General features: G+C 40.1%; 2 protein-coding genes across 8 annotated transcripts in view; both read left to right on the top strand.

The window, feature by feature from the left end:
* Nucleotides 1-12,503, top strand: part of slc25a14 (solute carrier family 25 member 14) — a 45,173-nt gene extending 32,670 nt beyond the window's left edge. For all 7 annotated transcript variants that reach the window (XM_051937754.1, XM_051937753.1, XM_051937752.1 and 4 more), the window contains 3 exons: nucleotides 1,126-1,250; nucleotides 2,342-2,555; nucleotides 3,620-12,503. In XM_051937754.1, the coding sequence (XP_051793714.1) occupies nucleotides 1,126-1,250; nucleotides 2,342-2,555; nucleotides 3,620-3,661 (381 nt within the window). In that variant the 3' untranslated portion in view covers nucleotides 3,662-12,503. The remainder of the gene's footprint in view (nucleotides 1-1,125; nucleotides 1,251-2,341; nucleotides 2,556-3,619) is intronic.
* Nucleotides 12,504-12,622: 119 nt separating this feature from the next.
* Nucleotides 12,623-23,112, top strand: btg4 (B-cell translocation gene 4). The gene is made up of 4 exons (XM_022214682.2): nucleotides 12,623-13,886; nucleotides 14,982-15,119; nucleotides 19,364-19,628; nucleotides 22,768-23,112. The coding sequence occupies exons 1-4, from the start codon at nucleotides 13,714-13,716 to the stop codon at nucleotides 22,957-22,959; spliced, it is 768 nt and encodes a 255-aa protein (XP_022070374.1). The 5' UTR covers nucleotides 12,623-13,713; the 3' UTR covers nucleotides 22,960-23,112.
* Nucleotides 23,113-25,110: the final 1,998 nt, after the last annotated feature.

The raw sequence follows: 25,110 nt of genomic DNA, 5'->3' as shown, positions 1-25,110 counted from the left end.
GAAAATAAGTATGCTAAAAAATACTAAAATAGAACTGTAAAAGTAATGCTGGTATACCAGAACATCACACATGAAAATGAAATAATGACCTGAAAAGTCAAATATTATACATTCCATTGATGATTTAAATGAAAGTGAAATGTCACACACGACTGAAAAGTGCTCCTGAGCAAAAGAAATCTTAAATATTGCACATGAATCCAGAAAGTGTTACTGCACAGATGATACCGATATTACTGAGTGTCCGCTGTTTTAGCTGTCATCAAATCTTCAAATCATTACATTTATTTTAGGGATTCCCAATAAAGATTTTCTGTGTCCGATCTGATCCGAGTCATTTAATATTCATAACTGCAGATAGTTTTCCAGATGAGACACTCTAAGTATTATAGATTACCTGTAGTACCTGGTTCTGTTACTGCAGGCTCTGATTACCAGATACTGGAGCTGGAGGAGGTCAGTTCTATGTTTACAGAGCATAGATATATAGATTATAGATAGATAGACTATAAATAGATGGATAGATAAACTAATAGATAGATAGATGGACTATAGATAGAGAAATTATAGATAGATCTATCTATACTTATCTATCTATGTATTATGCGTCAGGGCTTGAAAAAGTAATATCATTAAAGATTAAATGTCCAGTGTGCTGAATTTCCATAAAGTAAGCAGTTATTGATAAATAATGTGTTAATAATGAAAGTGATTGTACTTTGTGACGGTGGACCTAAACAACAACCAGGGCTTCAGTTAATGCGATAGCAGCAGTTTGATCAGGACTGAACCCGATCTTAGCATCAGAAATGAGACATCCCAGATTTATATGGAACTTGGAAAACTGTAAGTACACCTGATGTCAGCAAACGATGTAGACTGTAGGAAGCAGCTGCTGTTATCTGGGAAATACTCAAACCTCCCACCGTGATGAATGATGCACTGCTTATTGGACAGAATAAACATCCTCAGTAGGCAGATTTAGTGGCCTTCTAACAGAGAGGTTTAGCTTAGCTTAGCTCCAGTCCCTCTAAAAACACTGAAATGATCGTTTGTCTGCTGATGTCAGTCGGCTCTGTAAATGAGTCGTTCTGTTCACTCAGACTGAACTCTTTCGTCTCTCAGGGCGTCATTCCCACCGCTCAGCGAGCCGCCATCGTCGTTGGGGTGGAGCTTCCCGTCTATGACATCACAAAGAAGCACCTCCTCCGCTCAGGCCTCATGGGAGACACCATTCTGGCACATTTCATGTAAGGTTCCCTTTATTAATCTCTTCCTGGAGGTCTGATCTACAAACCAGCTTTAACATGTTGCCTGTGCAATGACTACTGACCGTGCTTGTCGTCGACCTCTGCTAATGTAATGAAATAGTTTTTATGTTTGTCTAGAGTTTTTGTATGCACACCGTGCCTGTAGCCAGCAGCACTGCTGTCTAAGACAAATTTCCTGAAAGGGACATAAAGTTTTATCAATCAGTCAATGTTCAAGCTTTCTCTGTGGGATTCGACTCAACAAAAACTGAAACTCCAGTCAGAGATAGAAGTTATCATGAAGGTTTCTTTGTAAACTCAGGTTTTCTGCTACATCAGATGACCTGATTGTGTTCAGCTGCTTCAGTCAGCAGGTTGTTTTAATGAAGACAATGAGAATATAAAGCGCTGCAAATGATGCCAGAGAGGAATGCTGAAAGAAAACTGTTAATATATTTATTTTACTGATCAATGCAGCTGATTATTGATGACTAACAGCTGCACATTAGAGCTGCTAAACTTCATTTATTATCCCCCGCCTCCACGAAGTGGAAAAGGGGGGATATAGGTTTGGCCTCCGTCCGGCCGTCCGTCCGTCCGACATGAAGGGGACAGCTTTTCTCGGAAACTATTACAGCTAGGATTACGAAATTTAGTGTGTAGCTTCACACCATGGACACCTTGATCAAGTTCGAAAATGAGACCTGTGCGATAATATTTCACAGAGTTATGGCCCTTGATCACTATTTGGATATAGACTCATAGACATCACATGTGGCGGGGGATATTGATGACCATGTCGTCTTGTTCAAACATTATGTTGTGTTAACGTGCATTTAATTCTGACACTGTCCCATAATGCAGGATAAACATTTAATTTATATCCAGATTAAAGTGAAATTAATGTTACTGATTGAATATTCTGTCATAAATACCAGTAGAATAATCAGTGTTCTAATCTGTGTTCTATCAGCTGCAACGTAAACGGACCAAACATAAAACATGTTTATTTGACTTCTGCATCACTAGCAGTCAGGTTACCATGGCAACACGATGCAAACACGGCTTCATTCAGTGGTTCATGTGTTCAGTTCTAGTTTTACCTGCGGTTTGGCCGGAGCGCTGGCCTCCAACCCCGTAGACGTGGTCCGGACCCGGATGATGAACCAGCGGGTTTTGTCTGGCAGCCCCATGTACAAAGGAACGCTGGACGGAGTGATGCAGACGTGGAAGAACGAGGGCTTCTTTGCTCTCTATAAGGGCTTCTGGCCCAACTGGCTGCGACTGGGACCGTGGAACATCATCGTATCCTTCAAAAAGCTCTTTCATGAATGGGAGAAATGGAGAAATCATTTACTCATTTCTAGGTCTTAGAAAAAATAGAATTCCAGGAAAAGCTTGTGATATAAAGATGTAACGATGAGATGAAATCTGAAAAACAGAAACAGTTTCATAGATCAGTTATTTTGTTAATCAGCAGGTAAGGATGGAAGGTAATAATCTGTCAGGTAATAAGTCCATCCATTATTTGACAAGTCTTTATTCAAATGTTCTTGTTTTTCAGAAAATGTTCCATTTCATAATATGTATTCATTATTACATTATGTACCAGAAAAGCCCTCAGAGATCAGTCCTCCTCCAAGGCTGCTCATTCCCCCAAATGTCAGAAATGCAGCATTGATTTATTAGTTATTGATGATCAGAAATCACAGCAACATTTAACATAGATGAACCCATAAACACAATGACCTGAGCACAGGCGTGTGTTCTGCATGTGTACGTGATGTACAGATACCAGATCATGTGACCTAAATATGTAGCGGGCGGCTCAGAAACACCCCCACAGTTTAATCAGCTGTTCCTTGGATCATTTCTGATGGATAAGTCCTGATAAGTCCTCAGAGGTGGATTTGTAGTCGGATCACAATCAGCTGATGTAGTGTTCACTGGTTGTCATGGTTACAGTGATGCCGTGCTGCTATCTGGCAACGATACAGAAATCTGTAACTAATCCATGGATCCAGACTATAAGCTGCATCACTGACAAAATCTGATCACTTGGTCCTCGAGTCATTTCTGACCTTCACTGGAAATTTGATCCAAATCCATCAGTCTGTTTTAGAGGAATGTGGTGGACAGACAGACAGACAGACAGACAGACAGACAGACAGACAGACCTCCACCTTGTTCTCCCGTACAGTAAATTTCCTGATGACGACAGAATGAATGGGGTTGAACTAACGGAGTGAGTGATGTGGAAATGTTCACTCAGTGTGCGTTTACTGGGTCTATTATCAGTAGAAGTCCTGTTCAGAGCTTCTTTCAGCGCTGAGCTCCTCCTGCTGTCATCTCCTTAACTCAGTTTTCAGTTCTTCATCACCTTCGAGCAGCTGAAGAAGCTTCCGTTTTAGCGGCAGCAGGACGTCTGCTGGTCTCAGATCAGTGGGGTGTGAACACGGCAGCACCAGTATGATCACACTCCCTTTACATCAGCAGTACCAGTCACCTGCCCCGTTCAAATCTGACTTCTTTAGGTTTTTAAGCGTTCTATTTATTGCCACTGTTTGTTTTTTTAATGCAGTTTGGAGGACGGTTGATTTTTGTCGCTCTCCGTCACTTTGGTCACTCCGCAGGCAGCTAAATGTGTGTTTGTAGCAGACATATGAAAGCGTGGAAGACTAGATTTATTTCAGATGTTGTCTTTTCTTCTTAACATTTGCTGGGGATAATAAGTCTTGCAGAATGTCAGTCCACACCTGAATGACAGCACAGTTTGTGGTAGAAGAAGAAGAAAAGAGTGTGAAATGTAGAAAGGAATGATGCATTTAAAGGCATAAACACTGCATGAAGTGTGCTAGGAAACAAGCTGCTCAGGATTTAAGTGCTGAATGTTGAGAGACTGCATGGAAGAGTCGCTGCAAAATGATAAATCGACTGTTACAAGAAGTCACTGTACAGAGAGGAAAGCAAGAAGAAATGAGAAACAGTGTGTCTGAAAGAGAGGCGGTCAGAAAAAGTCCCAACATAAGAACACCTAAAAGAAGTTTATTTTTCTCTTTATTATTTATTTTTTGTTGAGCCATAGTGGAGCAGAAGCTCTGAAAAAGTCTGATAACAAAAGGGAGACATGCTGTTTTTTCTTATTTACACGATCACTCCCACATGAGGTGTTTTTGTTGTTAGACACGCCTCCAGTCTGACCATTCGGACGTTGCAGGTCGTGAGATTTTGCTGCCATAAAGTCAATGAAAGCGATCCAGTAAATAATGTAAATGTGTGTACAGACTCATTCACACTCAGAGGTGGCTGTATTTTTTCTTCGTCGTGTCCAGGTGTACATACGACGTCTGTCTGTGCTACTTTTCCTGTTGTGTTCTCCGTCGTGCCAAAACGTGTTTCCACCGATGAATCTGAAGGTTTTCTGTGCAGCTCGTCTTCAGTTTCTGTCAAAAGTCCTTGTAGTTGGAATGATTTCATAAAGGCAGCGTATGAGAATCACGTTCTTGAAGCTCCACCCATAGAAACCAACTAAATGCTTTAATGAATACCTTCTATTTTAAATTGTTTAGAGGTCAGTCGGTGCGTTTCAGACAGCTGCCTTCACTGTCTCAGATTTTCTTCGTATTTGTTAGTTGGGACCTAAAACAAATTGAAATCTTTTTTCAGATCTGGACATTTTTATAATTTCACCCTCAAAAACACAAAGTCTTATGTAGAAAGCCACTTCAGTGGTTCAGTATCTGCAGAAATACAACTGTGAAAGCGATGAAATGTGGCTGGATCGAATGACTCCAGCAGAGTCCAGCATTATTGACCCATGAAACTGTTAGAAAAGCACAAAAATACAGCCTTTGGTCAACAGTTCATCTCCTTTTACAGCCTCTAACACCAGCAGAATTTCATGTTTGGTGGTGTGACAAGGAAAGATTCCAGGTTTTTTTCCGCTGTTTTTGACAAAATGGTGATTGAATGCCTTCAGCAGATTCCTTTTTTTTTTTTTTCTTTTTTTGTGTCCTGTCCGGCAACAGAGCAGGCAGAATGAGGATCTGGCTGCTGCATTGTGCCACACAAGTTTGCTTTTCCAAGGGGAGTTCGTAAGTATAAGACTCCCCTTGATACTGTTCAGTAATTTATTTAGTTTGAATACTTGTTGATTAGTTAAATATACATAAGTTTGCCGGACCTGACAGGGGAAAGGTAGGAAGAAAGAAACGAGAAAAGGAGAAAAAAAACAACAACAAGAGGGGATAGTGAAGAGAAGAGGAAAAGTGCAAGAATACAATTATCTTTCAATTGAAACCGACACAACAGATAACAAGCTAGTACACCTTAACAAAGACACACCGGAACGCATCCTACGGGTTTTGTTAGGAAACACAGCTAGTAATTATTCAGATCATCTATGTGAAGCAAACAAACTGAGGAAACATGTCTTTTGATATTCTGGCACCAGGACAAACTTAACTCCCCACAAGACAACATGGTTGCTATGTCCACATGCAGAGTACGGTGCAATTGTGACTGTGATCATGCAACTATGACCTCTGACCTCCGTGAAGGCCAGAAGCGGGCCCGAGAGCCCACAAGACCCAGGCGAGCCGGCAGCAATCCCAGAGCAGAGATCCGAGCCACCAAACCACGAGGACGACCACGGACCGGCCCGGAAGGGGGCAGAGGGAGAACCCGGCCAGGACCTCCAGCGCCCAGCAGGGCCGGGCCCCAGGCGACCAAGATCGGCGTCCGCCGACCCCGCCAGGGGCCGGAGGCCCAGGGCGGACCCAGCACAGGACCCCGGGCCCCAGGCATCCAAGAGGCAACCCCCGCCCCCCCAGGCAGAGGGTCAACATCGCCAGGGGAACCAGCCACCCCAGACGGCCACCCGGCAACCAGGAAACGGGGATGTGAAGAACCCCATTACCCTCACCTCCCCTGCACATGAGTGTTGGTGAGATCTGTGTTGTTTGCAATTAAAATTGGGGGGTAGTAGCTAAGCCATGCCGGGATCGCGGTCAACGGGAGGTCCCGCCTACCAAAGCAACCCCGCCCACCTTACACAGCATGCTGTGTCCCCCAGATGCAGTGTGTGTTATCAGTATTTTGCTGTCTTTAGTGACTAAGTGCAATTAAAACTTGAGAGGTGAGCCATCAGAGGGTGTAGCGGATGGGGCCACTTAGATGGCCCCCACCACCACACCCAGCAAAATGAGCACACCTCCCATAGCCCTACATGTGTGTGAAAGTGAGCAGAGGAAGTGAGGGGTCCGGGGATGAGGTCTGTAGGGAAGAAAACTTCCCCCCAGAGGGCGAGCCACTAAGGGCAATAGGCACCCCCGTTTCCCAGGCGCCCTCCAGCGCAGGACGAGCCAGGAGCAGCCGCCACCAAGACCGGGGCCCACAGCAACCGCAGCCAGAGACCCGCCGACCAAAGAGGCACACAGCCGCCACACACCAAAAGGCGGAAAGGTGAGGGAGGACAGAGGGCAACAGAAGAGCCCAACCCAGGGCCCACCATCCCCAGGCCCACCGCGGCCGCCCCCCAAGGGCACAAGACCCCTTACACACACACACACACACACACACACACACACACACACACACACACACACACACACACACACACACACACACACACACACACACATACACCCAAGCCACCCCCCACCCGAAAATTTAAGAATTCTTCTACTCTAAGAGGAAGCTGCCAGTGTAATTGGTTGAGAGTGTATTTTTTTCCTATAATCGATTTAAGTTGGTGGTATTCTAAAAATTTTGTGTTAATTCCATGTTGTGAAGTGAGTGTGTGAAATGACAGAAAGTTACCATCTTCTATGATATGTTCTGTTTTATCCCTTGGTTTCTCCAGTGAGTAAAATGTATCATCTTTTTATTTTGTAGAACGTCAGGGTTATTCCAGATTGGAGTAAATTTACATGGAATGACTGAAGACTTACTTAATTTTAGAAATTCCCACCAAGCCATGAAAAACGAGCTGATATTAATGCTTTTGAAACACTGATGAGATTTAATAGTTGTGCTGATAAATGGCAAGTCAGAAACAGCTATGTCCTCACATATTGCTTGCTCTACATCTAACCATAACTCATCTACATTACTAGGTTTTAGCCATTTGGAAATATACTGCAGCTTACTAGCTAGGAAGTAGAGACTGAAGTTAGGTAAATCCAGTCCACCTCTATCTTTAGTCTGTTGTAGAGTCTTTAAACTGATACGTGATGGTTTGTTTTTCCAAAGAAATTTGGATATATATGAGTCCAGTGATTTAAACCAACAGGAGGATGGTTTGGATGGTATCATTGAGAATACATAGTTAACTTTAGGTAAAACCATCATTTTAATAGTGGCTACTCTCCCCATGAGTGATAAAGGTAAGTGCTTCCACCGTATAAGATCGTCCTCTATTGTTTTCAATAACTGAACATAATTTAGTTTTGTAAGTTCTGATGTCCTGGGAGAGATATTTATGCCTAAATATCTGAGGTTTCCAGACTGTATTGTGATGTTAGATATTCTTGGTATGTCACAATTAATAGGCATGGCTGTAGTCTTGGACCAGTTGATAGAATAATCAGATATCAATGAAAATGTATTAATAAGGGTGATTGTCTGGGAGATAGATGATTTGGAGTTATTTAGGAAAAGTAATACATCATCTGCATAAAGACTTATTTTATGTTCTATATTGTTGGCTTGGATTCCTCTGATGTCTGTAGGGTTAGGGTTAGCTAACCCTTCAGCAGATTCCTGATTTCAGTCACTAAACCCTGAAAATGGAAAAAAGTGCAGCGTTTTCAGACAAAGTTCCTGTTCGTGTGTTTCTATGGATGCATCCAGATCTCCTACTACTAATAGTCTTTGGTCGACATTTTGCCAACTTTTAAAGCCACAGGTGTAGAAGTTAATGTAAGTATAGCGAGGTCTGAGCCATTTATCACGTTGTCTTCATATTAAAATTTAATCAGCTGGAAACTGTTTTTCTGTCTTCAGCTGACTTCATGGGAGTTTAATTTCTCAAAATACTGACATTTTAAAATGTCTGCCCAGGTTCTATGTGAGTAATAAAAACACAAAGACTTGCAGGTCTGAAAACAACTGAAATTGTCTAAATTCAAATGAAATATTTAACAGAACTCATTGTCTGTCCCCAAATAACAAATAGGTGAATAAAATCGTTTCCTGGCTTCTGTCTGATTTGATGCCGACTGATCCTCATAGACGTCCACAGATCAAATCTGACCAATAATCAGAATGAAAGCTGCCAATAATGTGCACTCTTTCCTCCACTCAACCCACCAAACTTTTTATTAACATCAGAAGTTCTATTTTTTTTATTACTTTTGGTTTATTTTAAGAGCTAAAGATGCTTTTTTTGCTATATTTCTGATTTGTTTGTTCTCCTGGTGAATGTCTTTCCATGCTGGATTTCTTCATCAGACTCTTTCCTCTACTGAGAAAACTGGTTTAATAGAAAGGATGCTCAGATTTAACAGCTTCAGCATCGATTGTTTCTGTTTTCGGTCTTTGCTGCTGTTTATCATCTTGGTCTCGTTCACCTGTTCGTCTGTCATCGTGTCCTTTGGCCAATCACAGCCGCAGATATCTGACTAACTGCCTTTTCTGTATATTTTTCGGTTTATTGCAGGCTGACTAAATCCAAATTTTGATGTCACTAACAGTGACGTGTATTTCCAAGGAGATGTTGGTTTGTGGTTAGTTGTGGTTAGATGTTTCAGCTCAGTTCAGTCCGTCATCAACACATTAAAAATGCAACGACGAAAACCAAAGTTTGAAGTGTGCAGGTTTTATTATTTGATTGCTTGGACTTTAGGCTCTGAGTTGTTGTTGGAGTCCTGAGGACATCATGTTCTGACTTTAGTGGTGTCCTGAGAACGTTGATCAGTTCCAGCTTTACATCCATCTCCTGCTGCTCCTCGTACTGACCGTTCTCATGTTGCTTTTCTATTCAAATCAAATAGAAATAACCCTAACCCATGTGGAAGGTTGTATTAGTTTCAGGTGTGAGGAGAAGTGATGGTTACCTCAGATTTCATGCGTTTCTGAGCCAGTTAGACCTTCTGAAGACAGCCTGGTATAAAGTACCCAGACTCTGCTAGAGTCTGCTCATCATTTACCTTCTAATAAACCGAGGAACTCCCGTTAGGTTTCTATGTGGAGTTTGGCTAGCTGATAGATGAGTTGTTGGAGAGTCTACGACTAATCTTATCAGCAGGTTTAGGGCTCAGATTTCAGGTTTAGATGCAGCTTCTGATCATTTAACACTTTTATGGAAACATCTGAAAACAAAGTTTAGTTTCTAAGGACGTCCACACTGAAGCAACCATTAAACAGGTTTTCACTAACATTTAGAGAACTGAAACTAGGGCTGAACAATTAGAAATGTCTCCGTTTGATAGAACTGGTGCCTCTAAAAAGCTAAATATGTCAGATTGAATCATTTTAGCAGCAGAACCGGTTAGGGTTAGGATTAAATGAATGTTGAATGAATGTGGATGGAAACCATTTTCAGATGAGTTTATCCAAAAACACCGACTGAACGTTTTGCTTTTGTTTTTTTTTTGTTTTTATGAGTTACCACAGTTTCACAGCTGTGAATTAATTAAGAGGTAAAAACTGTTCATTTAGACTGAATTGACCTAAATTTGCTTCTGTCAAACATTTTCAGCTGAAGTTTGTTTAAGAAGACGACAAATGTGAGAATTGTGAATCAGACTAATCGTAACAGCTCTTTTGCACAATGTTGTGAACGTAAAAGCTGTTTTACACCTGGACAGGTAAATGATCAGGCGTTCTGCCGTGTACTAATTCATGAAAACACTCCAAAGATCAGCTCAGTTAAAAGTCATGTCGTCATTTAGATGAAGTGTCGATGTTGTTGTTGGAACCTGGAGAGAAGCTGATATTTGTTCTTGAATCATGTTCTCCTGGAGAAATTCACCTCTTAATGTTCTCACAGCAGGTTTTGTTCACTTCAACCATCCAGCTTTTAGAACGTCTGGATGTTCTTTAAAACGTCTCTGATCAAACAACAGTTAAAGTCTGTTTTTATGTCGCACAAGTTTTAATTTTGACAACGATTTAAACCCTTCACTGGGATTTGTTTAATTATCTGAACGTGTTTTTCTGTTTCTGACCTCAGGATGATTCTATTTATTTGACTGAAGCTGCTTTTTTATTCCTGCTTTGATTTTTTTAAACTAAAAAGAATTTATTGCTCATGTGTTTTATTTGGTTTCTTTTCATTTGACCTGAACTCGACCACTTCGAGTGGCCGTATATATCAACGATGTAAAGTGTGAAAAGTTCATTTTAAATCCGTTTAATCACTCAACTTGCTGACGTCGGTGAACTAAACTAAAATAGCTCAACACTCTGGGAAATGTACTCAACAAATGTGTTTTTTTTCTGTTGATATTTGGTGTTTGAACAGTTTCTGGGTGATCAGGAGTCAGACCACAAACCACATTTTCCAGCTGCAGAGAGAACCAGAGCAGCCGTTTCCTTCTTTTTCTGGTGTTTATATGAAGCTAAGCTAAGCGGCTTTAGCTGCTGCATCTAGCTTAGCTTAGTTCAGACGTCAAGTCGGTCTGCATCTTTTCTTATCGGTTCCTTTTATCAGACTTAAGTCCTGATTACGCCACAACCTTCTGAGAACCGAGGGGGAAAAGAATCTTTCAATTTCTGTTTGTGATTTCCTGCCTTTTTTGAGCTAAAAAAGAATTTGCAATTTAAAATTTTATAAAAACATTTTAATTTTAGAGACAACAGAACAGTTTGACCCCAAAACAAACAAAACAGCGACACTTCAAAAACAAAACAGGAACAAGAAAACAAGAGCATCATTCCATTTTCTAATGAAACGCAATGAAATGGCAATAGTTTAAAAAATGAAGAGGTTGAATGAAACCTTCTAATAAACAACTATTTATTGATTACATTATTTACTTTACATTCACTGTGTTTGTTTTACACAAAGAAATGTTCTGAATGTAAACAAAGAACTAGCATGCTAGTTAGCTGCTAGTTAACTGAACACAAGAAAACAAGAAAATATATGATTAGCATCAGTAAAGCAACGATGTCTTCATTTCTGACTGAACTTCTCTGTTTTCCTGTCATTTAGCTGCCGTCTCCATTTAGTGTCCGTATAAAACAAAGTTCCCGTCATCCCCCCGATCCTCAGGCACCATTAGAAAGATCAGGATGTCCTCCATTAAACACGTCAGGATTTAGTCCGGTAGCTCCAAGGAGTCCAGATATCCTCAGATTATCATTCAAAAACAAATGTCCAGTCCAGAGGACATCAATGTTCTCAGGAGGATACAGTAAGCCGACTCCAATAAAATATTAACTCTGCAGATTTGTGGGTGAAACTTCCCAGAATTAAACCTGACTTGAAAAAGACGCTACCAGAAGATCTCAGTTTGATGGTCTACCACATGAAGGAGTCACAGTTTATTTCTCTGGTTGACGGTGAGTTCTGTCAGATGAAAGCTCCAGAAAAGTCAACAAAGTCCAGACTGTTCTGGTAAAACAGCAGCGTTGCTTCGGTTCGTTGTAAATTTGTGTCTCTAAAAAGCCAAACCGTTCTGCGGTCGTTGTAGAAGACAGACTGCTGGTTTTATTAAAACTACAGAAACTGGTCTTTCTGCTAGATGTTGGAAGACGTTTTATTGTTCGTTTTGTAGTTTCCATCTAGGATTCTTTGGCTTTAAACACCTACTTTCCCTCTGATATTTCACCTTTTGTGTTATTTTTCCTGCCTGAAGCCCCGTTTCTCTGTCTCATGCCAAACAAAACTAACGTTTAAACTGATCAAATGCAGACGACATCCGTCCTCTCCGGTAACTTCATTCCTCCTGATCGCCACATTAAGAACCTGTTTATTCGGTTGATTGTTCAGCTGCAATATTCTACTTTTGTCATTTAAAGGCCAAAGTTTTCCATGTTTCAGCTGATATCCATCAGAAATGTTGTCATGTTCAAATACTCTGAGTGGAACTTGTTATTAACTGCATCTGGGAAAAAAATGAGAATATTTTTGTACATTTTCTGATAATTTGCACTTTGGTGTTTGCTCTGCTTGTTTCATTTCTTTATTCGATGAATTTCTACACTGGAGGTTGAAAGTAGAGGAAACTACTTTTGTTTCTGTGACATGAATGAGTTTGGCTTTCTATAAATTCACTGTTTACTCAAATAAAATATATGCTGTGATTGTTTCTGTTCCTTTTTTTTAGTCTTTCTTGTTTTTATATGTCAGCCTAAAATTCTACAAGTATCTTTACAAATATGCAAACTTTCTTGGAAATTTGGGCAAACTAGAAATGAAACCCTGAAAAATCTGCATTTTTTTTTTCATGGATTTCTATAGTTTGGTCGATGTCATGATGCTTTTCCTGCTGTTACCGAAAGATTTTCCAAGAATTAAAGGTAAATGAAGTCAGTTTTCTTGTAATTTTGCTCAAATACTGAATTTCAGAGGTTTAGATGTTTACTAATGTACATATGAAACAGAACAGCTTCTCATGCTGAACACAAAACAAATTCTACTGATTTTAGAGGCGTCAGAAGAAGGTGAAAGAAGCTGACTAAAGATTAGTAGGAAATATGAATACAAACGTGTATTTATTGGCGCTTACAGGAACTTTCTGGGGATATAATACCAGTCTTCCTTAAACATTTTCCATTTTCTCAAGCCAATAATTAAAAATGTTTCCTTAGCTGGAGCCATTTCAACATTTGGAACAACTAGAAACTGTTTTTTCTGTGTTTTTACCAAATTTCATGACTCTCAGAGTTTTATTTCTGGAGATACTGAAGCTTTAAAACGGTTCACCAGATAACGGGTTTGTGAGAGTAAAAGTAAACACCAGAAAATGTGCATATTTTAAATAATGTGGAAAAACTAGTAGGGAATCAATTTAAAGACTTATTGTTTAGAAAGAAGTTAATTATAGTAACTAGTGCCTTCATTTTGCAAATCAATGAGTTAAACCTGCTCATAAATCTCTGAAAGTTGCATTAAAATCACAAAACTGCTTTTGATTTGTTGCAGTTTCCTCTGGTGAGACTTTGAGACCAACTTAAAAGTGAAAATAAGTAAAAGTTTCTTCACATTTCGGCTCTGAAATGCAGCAGGAAAGACTTCATTTGAGTCCAACCGGCTTCAGGTGTGTCGACTCGTCTCCCAGCTGAACTGAGGTTTTATTAAAGCAGCAGAAGCGAAGAGGAGCAGTTTCAGATCAACCTGCTGCTGCCACATTTAGATGTTCTGTGGAGCATCAGCAGCAATTATGTTTGCTTGAATTGTCTGGCTTCCAGTTAGTTGGTTTTATTTTTAGTTGTTTTTCAGTTTTCTATGAGAGTAGGACCAACCTACACGTGTTTTATTCTCCGAGAGGTTTTTATCGTCTGACCTGGAAGCATGAAGGAGGAGATCGCTGCTGCCGTGTTCTTCGTGACTCGATTGGTCAAGAGATACGGCGTTCTGGAAAACGACGGCAGGGAGCGATTCGCCGCCAGCCTCACCTCTGTTCTGTTCGAGAACTACAAGAACCACTGGAACCCGAGTGCCCCAACCAGAGGACAGGCCTACAGGTGAGGCGCGGGGCCTACAGGTGAGGCCTACAGGTGAGGCGCCTCAGAACAAGGAAAAACCAAAGACGGCAATTTGGTACGAAACCTTTAAAAAACAGGATCAATAAGTTGTTAAGCAGCTGAAAACCTGGACGCTTTTCCTGATAATTCACAGACGGAAACCTTAAAAAGTGCATTTTGGATAAAATCTGGAGACAAGTTGGGAAATCATTCACTCTGTTTCAAAAATAAAAAAAACATCCAGTTTAAAAAACTAACAAAGCTCAGAATTCTGGCACAAAAACATTAAAAATGTAATAATGGACAAAATGTTCAAAAACTACCAAAGAGAAAAGGAAATAATCTGAAATAATGTTTTAGATGGTTTGCAGCAAAACTGCGATTTGTGAAAGAAAATTACTGTTTTTGAAAGTACAGTTGTTGTTTTTTTGTTTTTTTTAAATCATTTGGACTTTTTAAACTTTTTTCCCCTCCATGAACGCGTAAGTCAGGATATTTTTGGGGTTTTACTGGATGTCATCTGTACTTTATATTTATATATATATATATATATATACATAGCGCCAACAAAAAAAACTTGAAAAAAATTTCTTTCATTGATGGATGAAAAGCAAACATCTGTAAAAATGCCTTTTTTCTTTTCTAATTTAAAACTATAAAATTTGTTCAGAGTTTTGAGGGGAAAAGAGCTGAAAACCTGAACATGTTTGCTGATTTTTCACTGAAGAAAACTTTAAAAAGTGAATTTCAGGTCAAATTTGGAGTCAAGTTTTGAGCGATTCAGAGTTTCAAAAATAAAAGAAATTTTAATGTGAATAAATACAAATGTACATGGATGCAATAATAAAAGCAAGTTATGAAATAAAATATTACTGGAACTTTACAGAACTTTAACATCTTTGAAATCCAAACTTCTAGCTGTGATATCTGCCATGAGGTGAACTTGTCTGGTTCTTCTGGTGGAGAACATTTTTAAGTCCTAATAAACCGCCGGTTTGAGGTTCCACCTGGAGGCAGCAGAACTCTGGTTCCTCTCAGTGAAGAGCTCCTTCTCAGACGTTCAGAAGAACACTTGGAACCTGTTCTGTGTTCCAGATGTCTACGTATGAACCGACTCCAGCTGCAGGACCCGGTTCTGCTGGAGGCCTGTGAGCGCAGCAACGTGCGCTACGAGGACCTGGGCCTCCCCCAGGAGCTGACGGTGTGGGTCGACCCGGGAGAGGTGTCCTGCAGGTCAGAACCCGGAGGAACCGGTCAGCGGTTCTAGAAAACAATAGGATTAATTCAAAGTACAAGAATAATCTGTGGAAAGCAGAACATTTCTGTAAATTCTGGTGTTTGTGAGTTTAGTTAACGATCATTTTTTCAACAACAAAGTTTTCAGTTTTTTTTTAACTAAAAATCATCTGTAATCAAACAAAATCCATAAAATGGTTTTAAAATGGACATTTTTCAGTCATTAATATACACATTTTTTCTTTAAATAGCAGATTCATTTTTTCCTGATTAAAAAAATAAATCAATATTTGTAAAAAGACAAAATTTTGATGTTTGCAAAAATGGATAAAACATTATTTATCATTTTGAAGTATTTGTTGTTCATTTTTTTTTCTAAAAAAAAATGCAAATATCTGTAAACATTTTTATCTGGTTTCAATACAGAAACACAAAAGTTAAATGTAAAAAAATAAATTAGTGTTTGAAAGGAACTTCTTTTCCTTTCAGCTTTTCCCTTCAGGGGTCTCCACAGTGAATCAATTGCCTCCATCTAACCCTGTCTGCTGCATCCTCTTCTCTCACACCAACTACCTTCATGTCCTCTTTAACCACATCCATAAACCTCCTCTTTGGTCTTCCTCGAGGCCTCCTGCCTGGCAGTGGGAAACTCAGCATCCTTCTACCAATATATTCACTCTCTCTCCTCTGGACATGTCTGAACCATCTCAGTCTGGCCTCTCTGACTTTATCTCCAAAGCCTCTAACATGTGCTGTCCCTCTGATGTCCTCATTCCTGATCCTATCCATCCTGGTCACTCCCAAAGAGAACCTCAGCATCTTCAGTTCTGCTACCTCCAGCTCTGCCTCCTGTCTTTTCCTCAGGGACACTGTCTCCAGACCAAACAACATGGCTGGTCTCACCACAGTTTTGTAAACCTTTCCTTTCATTTTAGCTGAAACTCTTCTATCACACATCACACCTGACACTTTTATCCAGGCGTTCCAGCCTGCCTGTACACGCTTCTTCACCTCTTTTCCACACTCTCCATTGCTCTGGACTGTTGACCCTAAGTACTTAAAATCCTCCACCTTCTTGATCTCTTCTCCCTGTAACCTCACTCTTCCACTTGGGTCCCTCTCATTCACACACAGATACTCCGTCTTGCTGCGGCTAACCTTCATTCCTCTCCTTTCCAGGGCAAACCTCCACGCCTCTAGCTTCTCCTCCACCTGTTCCCTGCTCTCACTACAGATCACAATGTCATCTGCAAACATCATAGTCCATGGAGACTCCTGTCTAACCTCGTCTGTCATCCTGTCCATCACCATAGCAAACAAGAAGGGGCTCAGAGCTGATCCCTGATGTAGTCCCACCTCCACCTTGAACTCCTCTGTTACTCCTACAGCACACCTCACCACTGTCTTACAGTCCTCATACATGTCCTGCACCACTCTAACATACTTCTCTGCCACTCCAGACTTCCTCATACAAAACCACAGTTCCTCTCTGGGCACCCTGTCAGAAGCTTTCTCCAGATCTACAAAGACACAATGCAGCTCCTTCTGACCTTCTCTGTACTTCTCTATCAACATCCTCAAAGCAAATATTGCATCTGTTGTACTCTTTCTTGGCATGAAACCATACTGCTGCTCACAGATGTTCACCTCTGCCCTTAGTCTAGCTTCAACTACTCTTTCCCATAGCTTCATCAGGACCAAGTGCCTTTCCACTCTTCATCCTCTTCAATGCCCTCCTCACTTCATCCTTACTAATCTTTGCTACTTCCTGCTCCACAACAGTCACCTCTTCTACTCTTTGTTCTCTCTCATTTTCCTCATTCATCAGCTCTTCAAAGTACTCTTTCCATCTTCCCATCACACTATTGGCACCTGTCAACACACTTCCATCCTTATCCTTTATCACCCTAACCTGCTGCACGTCCTTCCCATCTCTGTCTCTCTGCCTTGCCAACCTGTACAGATCAGTCTCTCCCTCCTTACTGTCCAACCTAGCATACAAGTCATCGTAAGCCCCTTGTTTGGCCTTTGCCACCTCTACTTTCACCTTACGCTGCATCTCCCTGTACTCCTGTCTACTCTCTTCAGTCCTCTCAGTGTCCCACTTCTTCTTAGCTAACCTCTTTCTCTGGATCCACTCCTGCACCTCCTCATTCCACCACCAAGTCTCCTTATCTCCTTTCCTTCCAGATGACACACCAAGTACTCTCCGACCTGTCTCCCTGATCACATTTGCTGTAGTTGTCCAGTCATGTGGAAGCACCTCCTGACCATCCAAAGCCGGCCTCAACTCTTTCCTGAAAGTCATACAACACTCTTCCTTTTTCAGCTTCCACCATTTGGTCCTCTGCTCTGCCTTTGCCCTCTTCATCTTCTTCACCACCAGGGTCATCCTACACACCACCATCCTATGCTGTCTGGCTACACTCTCACCTACCACTACTTTGCAGTCACTGATCTCCTTCAGATTACATCGTCTACACAGGATGTAGTCTACCTGTGTGCTCCTACCTCCACTCTTATAGGTCACCCTATGTTCCTGCTTCTTCTGGAAGAAAGTATTCACTACAGCCATTTCCATCCTTTTTGCAAAGTCAACCACCATCTGTCCTTCTGCGTTCCTCTCCTGGATACCAAACCTGCCCATGACCTCCTCATCATCTCTGTTTCCTGCACCAACATGTCCATTGAAGTCTGCACCAATGACAACTCTCTCACTTCTAGGGATGCTCTGCATCACTTCAAGGTCCAACCAGAATTTCTACTTCTCCTCCAGCTCACATCCTACCTGTGGAGCATACCCACTAACAACATTGAACATCACACCTTCAATTTCTAGCTTCAGGCTCATCACTCGATCTGACACTCTTTTTACCTCCAGGACATTCCTAACAAACTCCTCCCTCAAGATAACTCCTACTCCATTTCTCTTCCTATCTACACCATGATAGAACAACTTGAACCCTGCTCCTAAACTTCTAGCTTTACTACCTTTCCACCTGGTCTCCTGGACACACAGTATGTCCCCCTTCCTCCTCTGCATCATGTCAACCAGCTCGCTATCTTTTCCTGTCATAGTTCCAACATTCAAAGTCCCTACTCTCAGTCCTAGACTCTTGGTGTTCCTCTTCTCTCTCTTCCTATGAACACACCTTCCTCCTCTCCTTCTTCAACCAACAGTCGTCCATTTTCCACCAACAGTCGTCCATTTTCCACCGGCACCCTGTAGGTCGACAGCACCGATGGCGGTCGTTGTTAAAGGGGAACTTAGTTTTTTTTTTTCAACCTGGGCTCTGTTTTCATGTCATTTCATACACGTGAGTGATGGAGAAATGAGTTTTCGACATAGCTTCAGTATTTAGCCAGGCAGACAGCTTAGCAGCTCAGCTAGCAAAAAGTATGGAGCAACTTGCCCCCCCCCCCCCCCCCGCATCAAAGTCCGTCCTAACGTGCTTTTTGCCCCACACTGACCGGCTCAGATAGTCTCAATGAGTGTCCCACAACATACTAGAGATGAGAAGTGAATGAAAACCTCCACATTACCTGGCGATCGCTCTTTGTTGTGGTCTTCTTCTTCTTGTTTTACAGCAGTTGGCATCCAGCTTCTTGGTGCATTACCACCCTTTGTTGTGGTCTGTATCCAAAGGTCAGGACGCTAGAAAGCAAATCTCATTCTGAAATCGCGCGATAGCTCTATACAGACCATACTTTTTGCTAGCTGAACTGCTAGCTGAGCTGCTAAGCTGCCTGGCTGGCTAAATACTGGAGCTATGTCGAAAACTCATTTCTCCATCACTCACATGTATGAAATGACAAATGAAAACAGACCCCAGGGTGGGAAAAAAAACGAAGTTCCCCTTTAACCCGGGCCTCGACCGATCTGGTATGGAAGTCATACATTTGATTCGCATGCTTGATTTGGCCAAAGTTTTACGTCGGATGCCCTTCCTGACACAACCCTCTGTATTTATCCGGGCTTGGGACCGGCACAATAAGACACTGGCTTGTGTCCCCTTGCGGAAACATTTGAAAAGGAACTGCTTGTCTTTATTTAATGCTTTGTTGTTACAATTTTTGCTTTTGTTTAGTTTTAAATAAACTTGTAAGTATAATTGCTGTTTTTTGTGATTTTACTTTATTTTTTAATTTAAAAAAATGGAAAAAATCAGTAAAACTTCTGTATTTGATTGTTCATAATTTGTCTTTTTAAGTAGTGTCAGTAAATTAATTTTGTTTCTCAGGTACGGTGAACACAGCGCTCCGTTCTGCGTTTCGGCGGTGGACCGGCATGACGGCAGTGAGTTTTCCCGTCGTATTCATGACGCTGTGGAACGGGCGAGCCTCGACGTCCAATCAGGAAGCTCTTCGGACGAGGAGGAAGTGGGCGGAGACAGCAGCGTGAGCAGCAGCAGCAGCGTCCAATCAGCTCCCTGCTCTGCTCCAAACCAACTGACCACCGAACCCAAAACCATCCCGACGGTCAGCAACCCCAACAGCGTCTACAGGGTGAGTCCTGATCCACAAAGTCTACAAAAACAAATTAAAATAAAGAGTGGAAGCAGTTTACAGCAGAAATGGAACTTCGTAATGAAATGTACCATTAAAAACAAATGGAAAAACAAACAAAACAGTAAAAGTATTTAAACCAGAAAAGCCCTCAGAGATAAGTCCTCCTCCAAAGCTGCTCATTCCTCCAAATGTCAGAAATGCAGCATTGATTTATTAGTTATTGATGATCAGAAATCACAGCTCCATTTAACATAGATGAACCCACAAACACAATGACCTGAGCACAGGCGTGTGTTCTGCATGTGTACGTTATGTACAGATACCGGATCACATGACCTAAATATGTAGCAGCGGCTCAGAAACCCCCCCACAGTTTAATCAGCTGTTCCTTGGATCATTTCTGATGGATAAGTCCTGATAAGTCCTCAGAGGTGGATTTGTAGTATTTATTTATTTATTTGTTCCTTCCATGAAAGCGGACAACATAATTTGTGGATAAATGCACTCTACATTTTCAGATCAACACCTCCATGATTGGAAAGGAGCAGCAAGAAGAAAACAATTCTTGTATTTGCCTGCCCCCTACTTGAACAACTTAAATTTAAAAATAAAAGGATCACAATCAGCTGATGTAGTGTTCACTGGTTGTCATGGTTACAGTGACTATCTGGCAATGATACAGCAATCTTCAACAAATCTCTACATTTGTACAAAATGATTAGAAATTTGTCCAGAACTTGCTCAGAAGATCCTTTTCTCCTCTTCACAATCTGTCCAAAATGAGTTAAACAGGATGGCTTAGAAGGGTTCCAAAAATGACTGAAAACAATAAAAACATGTCCAAAATGATGTAAAACTGACCTCATAAAATAAGTGTGTTCTCTAAATGTCACAAATCTTCAAAATGACCTGAAATATGTGCAAAATAACTAGAAAGTACTCAAATTAGTCCCGAACGGACAGACCGGAGTCGATTGTCACATAACGCCGCTGCGTTTCTTATCAGAGAAATAATTAAAACTATTAATAATAATAACTAATTTCATTTAGATTTGAAATGAAAATGTTTAGGACTGAAAACTTGTAAATAATTTTTAAACTCTTATTTTGGAGACTTTCCCTATTTGGTTGAATTACAGTTAATTAGTTAATTGGAAAATCAAAGGAAACATAATTTACATGTGAACCATAAAGCACCAAACAGTAAATAATAATCCACATTAAAAATCAGAATTTTATAAAGCTAATTGTGAATGTGATTGTGTGTCTGTATATGTAGCCCTGTGACAGACTGGTGACCTGTCCAGGGTGTCCTCTGCCTTCACCCGAGTCAGCTGGGATAGACTCCAGCACCCCCCATGACCCTAGTGAGGATAAAGAGGTGGATAGAGGATGGATAAAGATAATTCTTTTACAATGTATGACTAATATTTAATTTTTTGCTTTATTGAAGTTGTCTTAAAATATTTAAAATGTTGTTGTTCATAAGAAAATACATTTTAAAATATTCCTGATTTGAAATTTCCCCTATTTTGTTAAATACGTATATTTGGTAAAATCATAAGTAAATTTGGGTACATTTATGTATTAAATCCACTGTCATAGATTTTTAAATGTTTTGGTAAATTACAGAAAATATTTAATAAAATCAAAGCAATAATATTCAATTCACATGTTGACTAAAGATGAGAAAAAGAATAATAGAAGTACCAGGCCAAAATGGTAAATAATCCATTAAAAATAAATAAAAATTCAATATATTTTTACAAAATCTCTATAATCAAGAACAGAAAATGGTAAAAATATATATATTTTACAGATTTTTGCATTATATATCTAGTAAAATATAATACAAAACTAAAGATTTATATGTAAACTTTAAAAAATAGACAAATGGTAAATGTCCATCAGAAATCTATATTTTTATTAATATTATTTTACAAGGTTTTAGAGTAAAATTACACTATTGTATTTAAATCAAAAAGTCATTCATTTTTACAGATATTTGCTGTTTTTCAAAAGAATTTTTTTTCATATTAAAAAAAAAAAAAGATCAGGGACGGCTGGTATAATTGGGCTAACAGGGCTAAGCCCTGCAGTCCAACACAAAAAAAGAGGAGAAAATTATTTTTTAAATAACTTACAACAGATTGTTTTAAGTTTAGGTGAAAACAAAGGTAGCAACAGCACCAATCAGTCAAAAGAAAAACATAGAATATCTCTAAATGGGCTGATTTTTTACAGCCCCAGCAGATACAGTCCGCTTTCATTCATTTCGTTCTTGTAAGTGATTGACAGGTGTCATGTCCCGCCCCCTGATTTACTGATCATTTGGGCTAACTTCAGTCAGCCCACAGACCTTTGACGCAGTGAGAAAAGGTTAGCTATGGCGGGCGTTAGCATGAACGAGGTGGATTATTTGCTTTCATGTCCATTTTCCTCAATGTCTTTGGAGGAAAAGCTGGAAGTTAAGAGACTGGGATCACATCGATGTCGATGTGAGCTTCTTTTCAAATAAGGGGTTGACCTGTTAAAGGACTGTGACACCTTGTTTTTGCTGAGGTCATCTGTTGTACTGAAGGCGTGTTTTGCACTACATGTCGCCAAACAGCTGTAATAAGACAGTTGCAGCAGGCTGTCTGTGGGCAGTCGCTGCAGTTGGAACACGTTTTGTGTGTGTGTTTGTAGAGCACTAAAAAAGTATAGTGTACCTGTAATTGATGTAACTGTGTGTATCATAGGGGATGTTGCTTTTGCAGCTGTGTTAACCATTTAATCGGTATTATGCATTTGTTAGCCCACCCAACAAATTTCACCACCAGCCGCCACTGCAGACACTGAAAATGAACTTATTTTTCTGACTTTTACTGTTTAGTTAAATTACAGACGTCTAGTAAAATCATTTAGGCTAAACTGTAAAGAATAAAGTTGAAATAGCCACAGAATATTTATTTAATATCAACCCAACCCACTGAAGTGATGTTATTGTTATTATTAGATATTTCATTTTTGTATTTATTAACTAAAGCTGTGAGGAGTTTTTAAAGGAAGCTGTGACCAGATGCATATAAATAAAATTTGTTTTTGTTGTTAATTCCTTTTTAAAAAGTTGCTCCTCCTTCCTCTGTTCCTCCAGTTCAGTGAGTTTTCTCCAGGAGCTCCTCAGACGTGGCTCAGGGACAAACGGAAGCTGTTTTCTGGGGAAGCGTTGGCGCCTCATCCTGGAGCTCCAAGCTCCCAGAAAGCGTTCAAGTCGTACCGAGCGACGTTCACCTTCAGCGGGCCTCGAGTGGATAAATACCACTGGGTCAGCAAGTCCCGGTCCTAGAAGCAGCAGGACCAGAGACCTTCTATTAGTTCTGCTTTTAAACTTGGAAATACTGCACTGTTTTAAGTATGCTTTTGCTCTAAATGTGTCTTTTAAATTAAAGTGTAAATAAAGTGACATTGTACAGTGATTGAAAAGAAATAAATGCGTACGTTTCAGCTGTTGATCCTTTCATTTATTTCTTTAAATCAGAAAAATAAATTACAGGTATTTACCTTTATTTAAAATAAAATTCTGTACAGTGAAGAATATATTTTTAAAATTAACAGATTTTGCTGGTTTGTTGAATTACATATATCCTGTTAAGTCAACGCTTAATTTATATGTAAATTTAAGTTATAGTAATAAATATCCATCAAATCTGTTTTTGTTGTTTTTTTTTTGGATTTTAATTTGTTCTTTAACAAGGCATAAATGTAAAATTACTGTATTTAAATCACATTTAAATGACATTTTGTTATTCAAAAAAAATTCTATTAATACATTTCATACTTGGAAAAATGTTTTTATTGGATTTTTTTTTAAATTGCATATATCCAGGGAATTCACAAAAAACATTAATTTATATGTAAACTTAAACAGTCAAAACAATAAATGGCCAATATAAATTAGAATCAAACACTTTATTCATCCCCGAAGGAAAATTCAGTTGTCAGGGTTCTTATATGTTTAATTTTAAATTGAATAGCCTGACTGCTGATGGCAAGAAAGATTTCCTAAATCTTTCGGTCTTGCAGTGCAGGGATAGGAGCCGTCCACTGATGTTTCGTTGTTCATTGAGGCAGATGTGAAGTGGATGATCAATTTTGCAAAGTATTACAGTAAAATGATTATTTTCTCTATTTAAATCAGAACAATTTTGAATGATAAATGCTGATATTCAAAAGAAAATACTGTAAAAAAAGGTTACATTTAGATTTTTTGAAGTACATATTTGGTAAAATCTTAAAATCATATGTGCACTTTAAAAAACAGGCAAAACTATAAATGTCCCATCAAAAATCTCTATTTTATTATTTTAAGTGGTAATCGGTTCTTTTACAATTTTAACCGTAAATGTTTACATATATTTAAATGTTCTGATTCATCTTTTTAAGTCTGCTAGATTTAATGAACGTGGTTCCAGATGGAGGCTGCACAGTGTGTGGTTGGTGGTTCGCACTTTCACCTTGCAGCAAGAAGATCCCCGGTTCAAATCCCAGCCTGGGCCTGGGATCTTTCTGCATGGAGTTTGCATGTTCTCCCTGTGCATGCGTGGGTTTTCTCCGGGTACTCCGGCTTCCTCCCACAGTCCAAAAACATGCTGAGGTTAATTCCATCCATCCATCCTCTATACTCCACTTTATCCTCACTAGGGTCATGGGGGGTGCTGGAGTCTATCCCAGCTGACTCTGGTGAAGGCAGGGGACACCCTGGACAGGTCACCAGTCTGTCACAGGGCTACATATACAGACACACAATCACACTCACATTCACACCTACGGACAATTTAGAGTAACCAATTAACCTCAGCATGTTTTTGGACTGTGGGAGGAAGCCGGAGTACCCGGAGAAAACCCACGCATGCACAGGGAGAACATGCAGACTCCATGCAGAAAGATCCCAGGCCGGGATTTGAACCGGGGATCTTCTTGCTGCAAGGCCAAAGTGCTAACCACTATACCACTGTGCAGCCCCTATTTCAAGATGAGTTTTAAAAAGTTGGTTTTGATTTTTGGTTTTCTCAGGAGAAACACAGTCACTGTTTCAAACCAGAAACTAACTCTGATTGGCTGTTAAACATCCAAACATCAGTTCAGTTTATACCTACCTGGCTTTGTGTCCAAAACAACAACAAGATAACACAACAACAACAACAACAGCAGCAGCAGAAACAAGGAGAACCTGGAGTAGTCCTGTCTACCTTCAGCTCTAATTCTGTTTACAGACGACCACTGCAGGAGGAACCCGGCATCTCCACAGATTTGACCCTAACCCTGATCTCTCTCTGACTGGATGCTGACGGATCATGCTTCGGCTTGCCCCGAGCTGGCAAGTCGTGTTCTTGTTTCCATCTTGAGAACCACGACTGGTCAGTTTCACTCTGATTCATGTCAGACAGAACCAATGATCTCCTCAGTGGTGGGTGCTTTGAGATGTTTTCATTTTATT

Source organism: Acanthochromis polyacanthus, chromosome 17 (assembly GCF_021347895.1).
Source record: "Acanthochromis polyacanthus isolate Apoly-LR-REF ecotype Palm Island chromosome 17, KAUST_Apoly_ChrSc, whole genome shotgun sequence".
Lineage (NCBI taxonomy): Eukaryota > Metazoa > Chordata > Actinopteri > Pomacentridae > Acanthochromis > Acanthochromis polyacanthus.
The sequence above is the reverse complement of the archived record's forward strand: the minus strand, read 5'-3'. Positions and strand labels throughout refer to the sequence as shown.

Coding starts and splice junctions, on each gene's coding strand:
- btg4 (XM_022214682.2), top strand. CDS start 13,714: ATGAAGGAGGAGATCGCTGCTGCCGTGTTCTTCGTGACTCGATTGGTC. Junction 13,887..14,981: donor ACCAGAGGACAGGCCTACAG/GTGAGGCGCGGG, acceptor TCTGTGTTCCAG/ATGTCTACGTATGAACCGAC. Junction 15,120..19,363: donor CCGGGAGAGGTGTCCTGCAG/GTCAGAACCCGG, acceptor TTTGTTTCTCAG/GTACGGTGAACACAGCGCTC.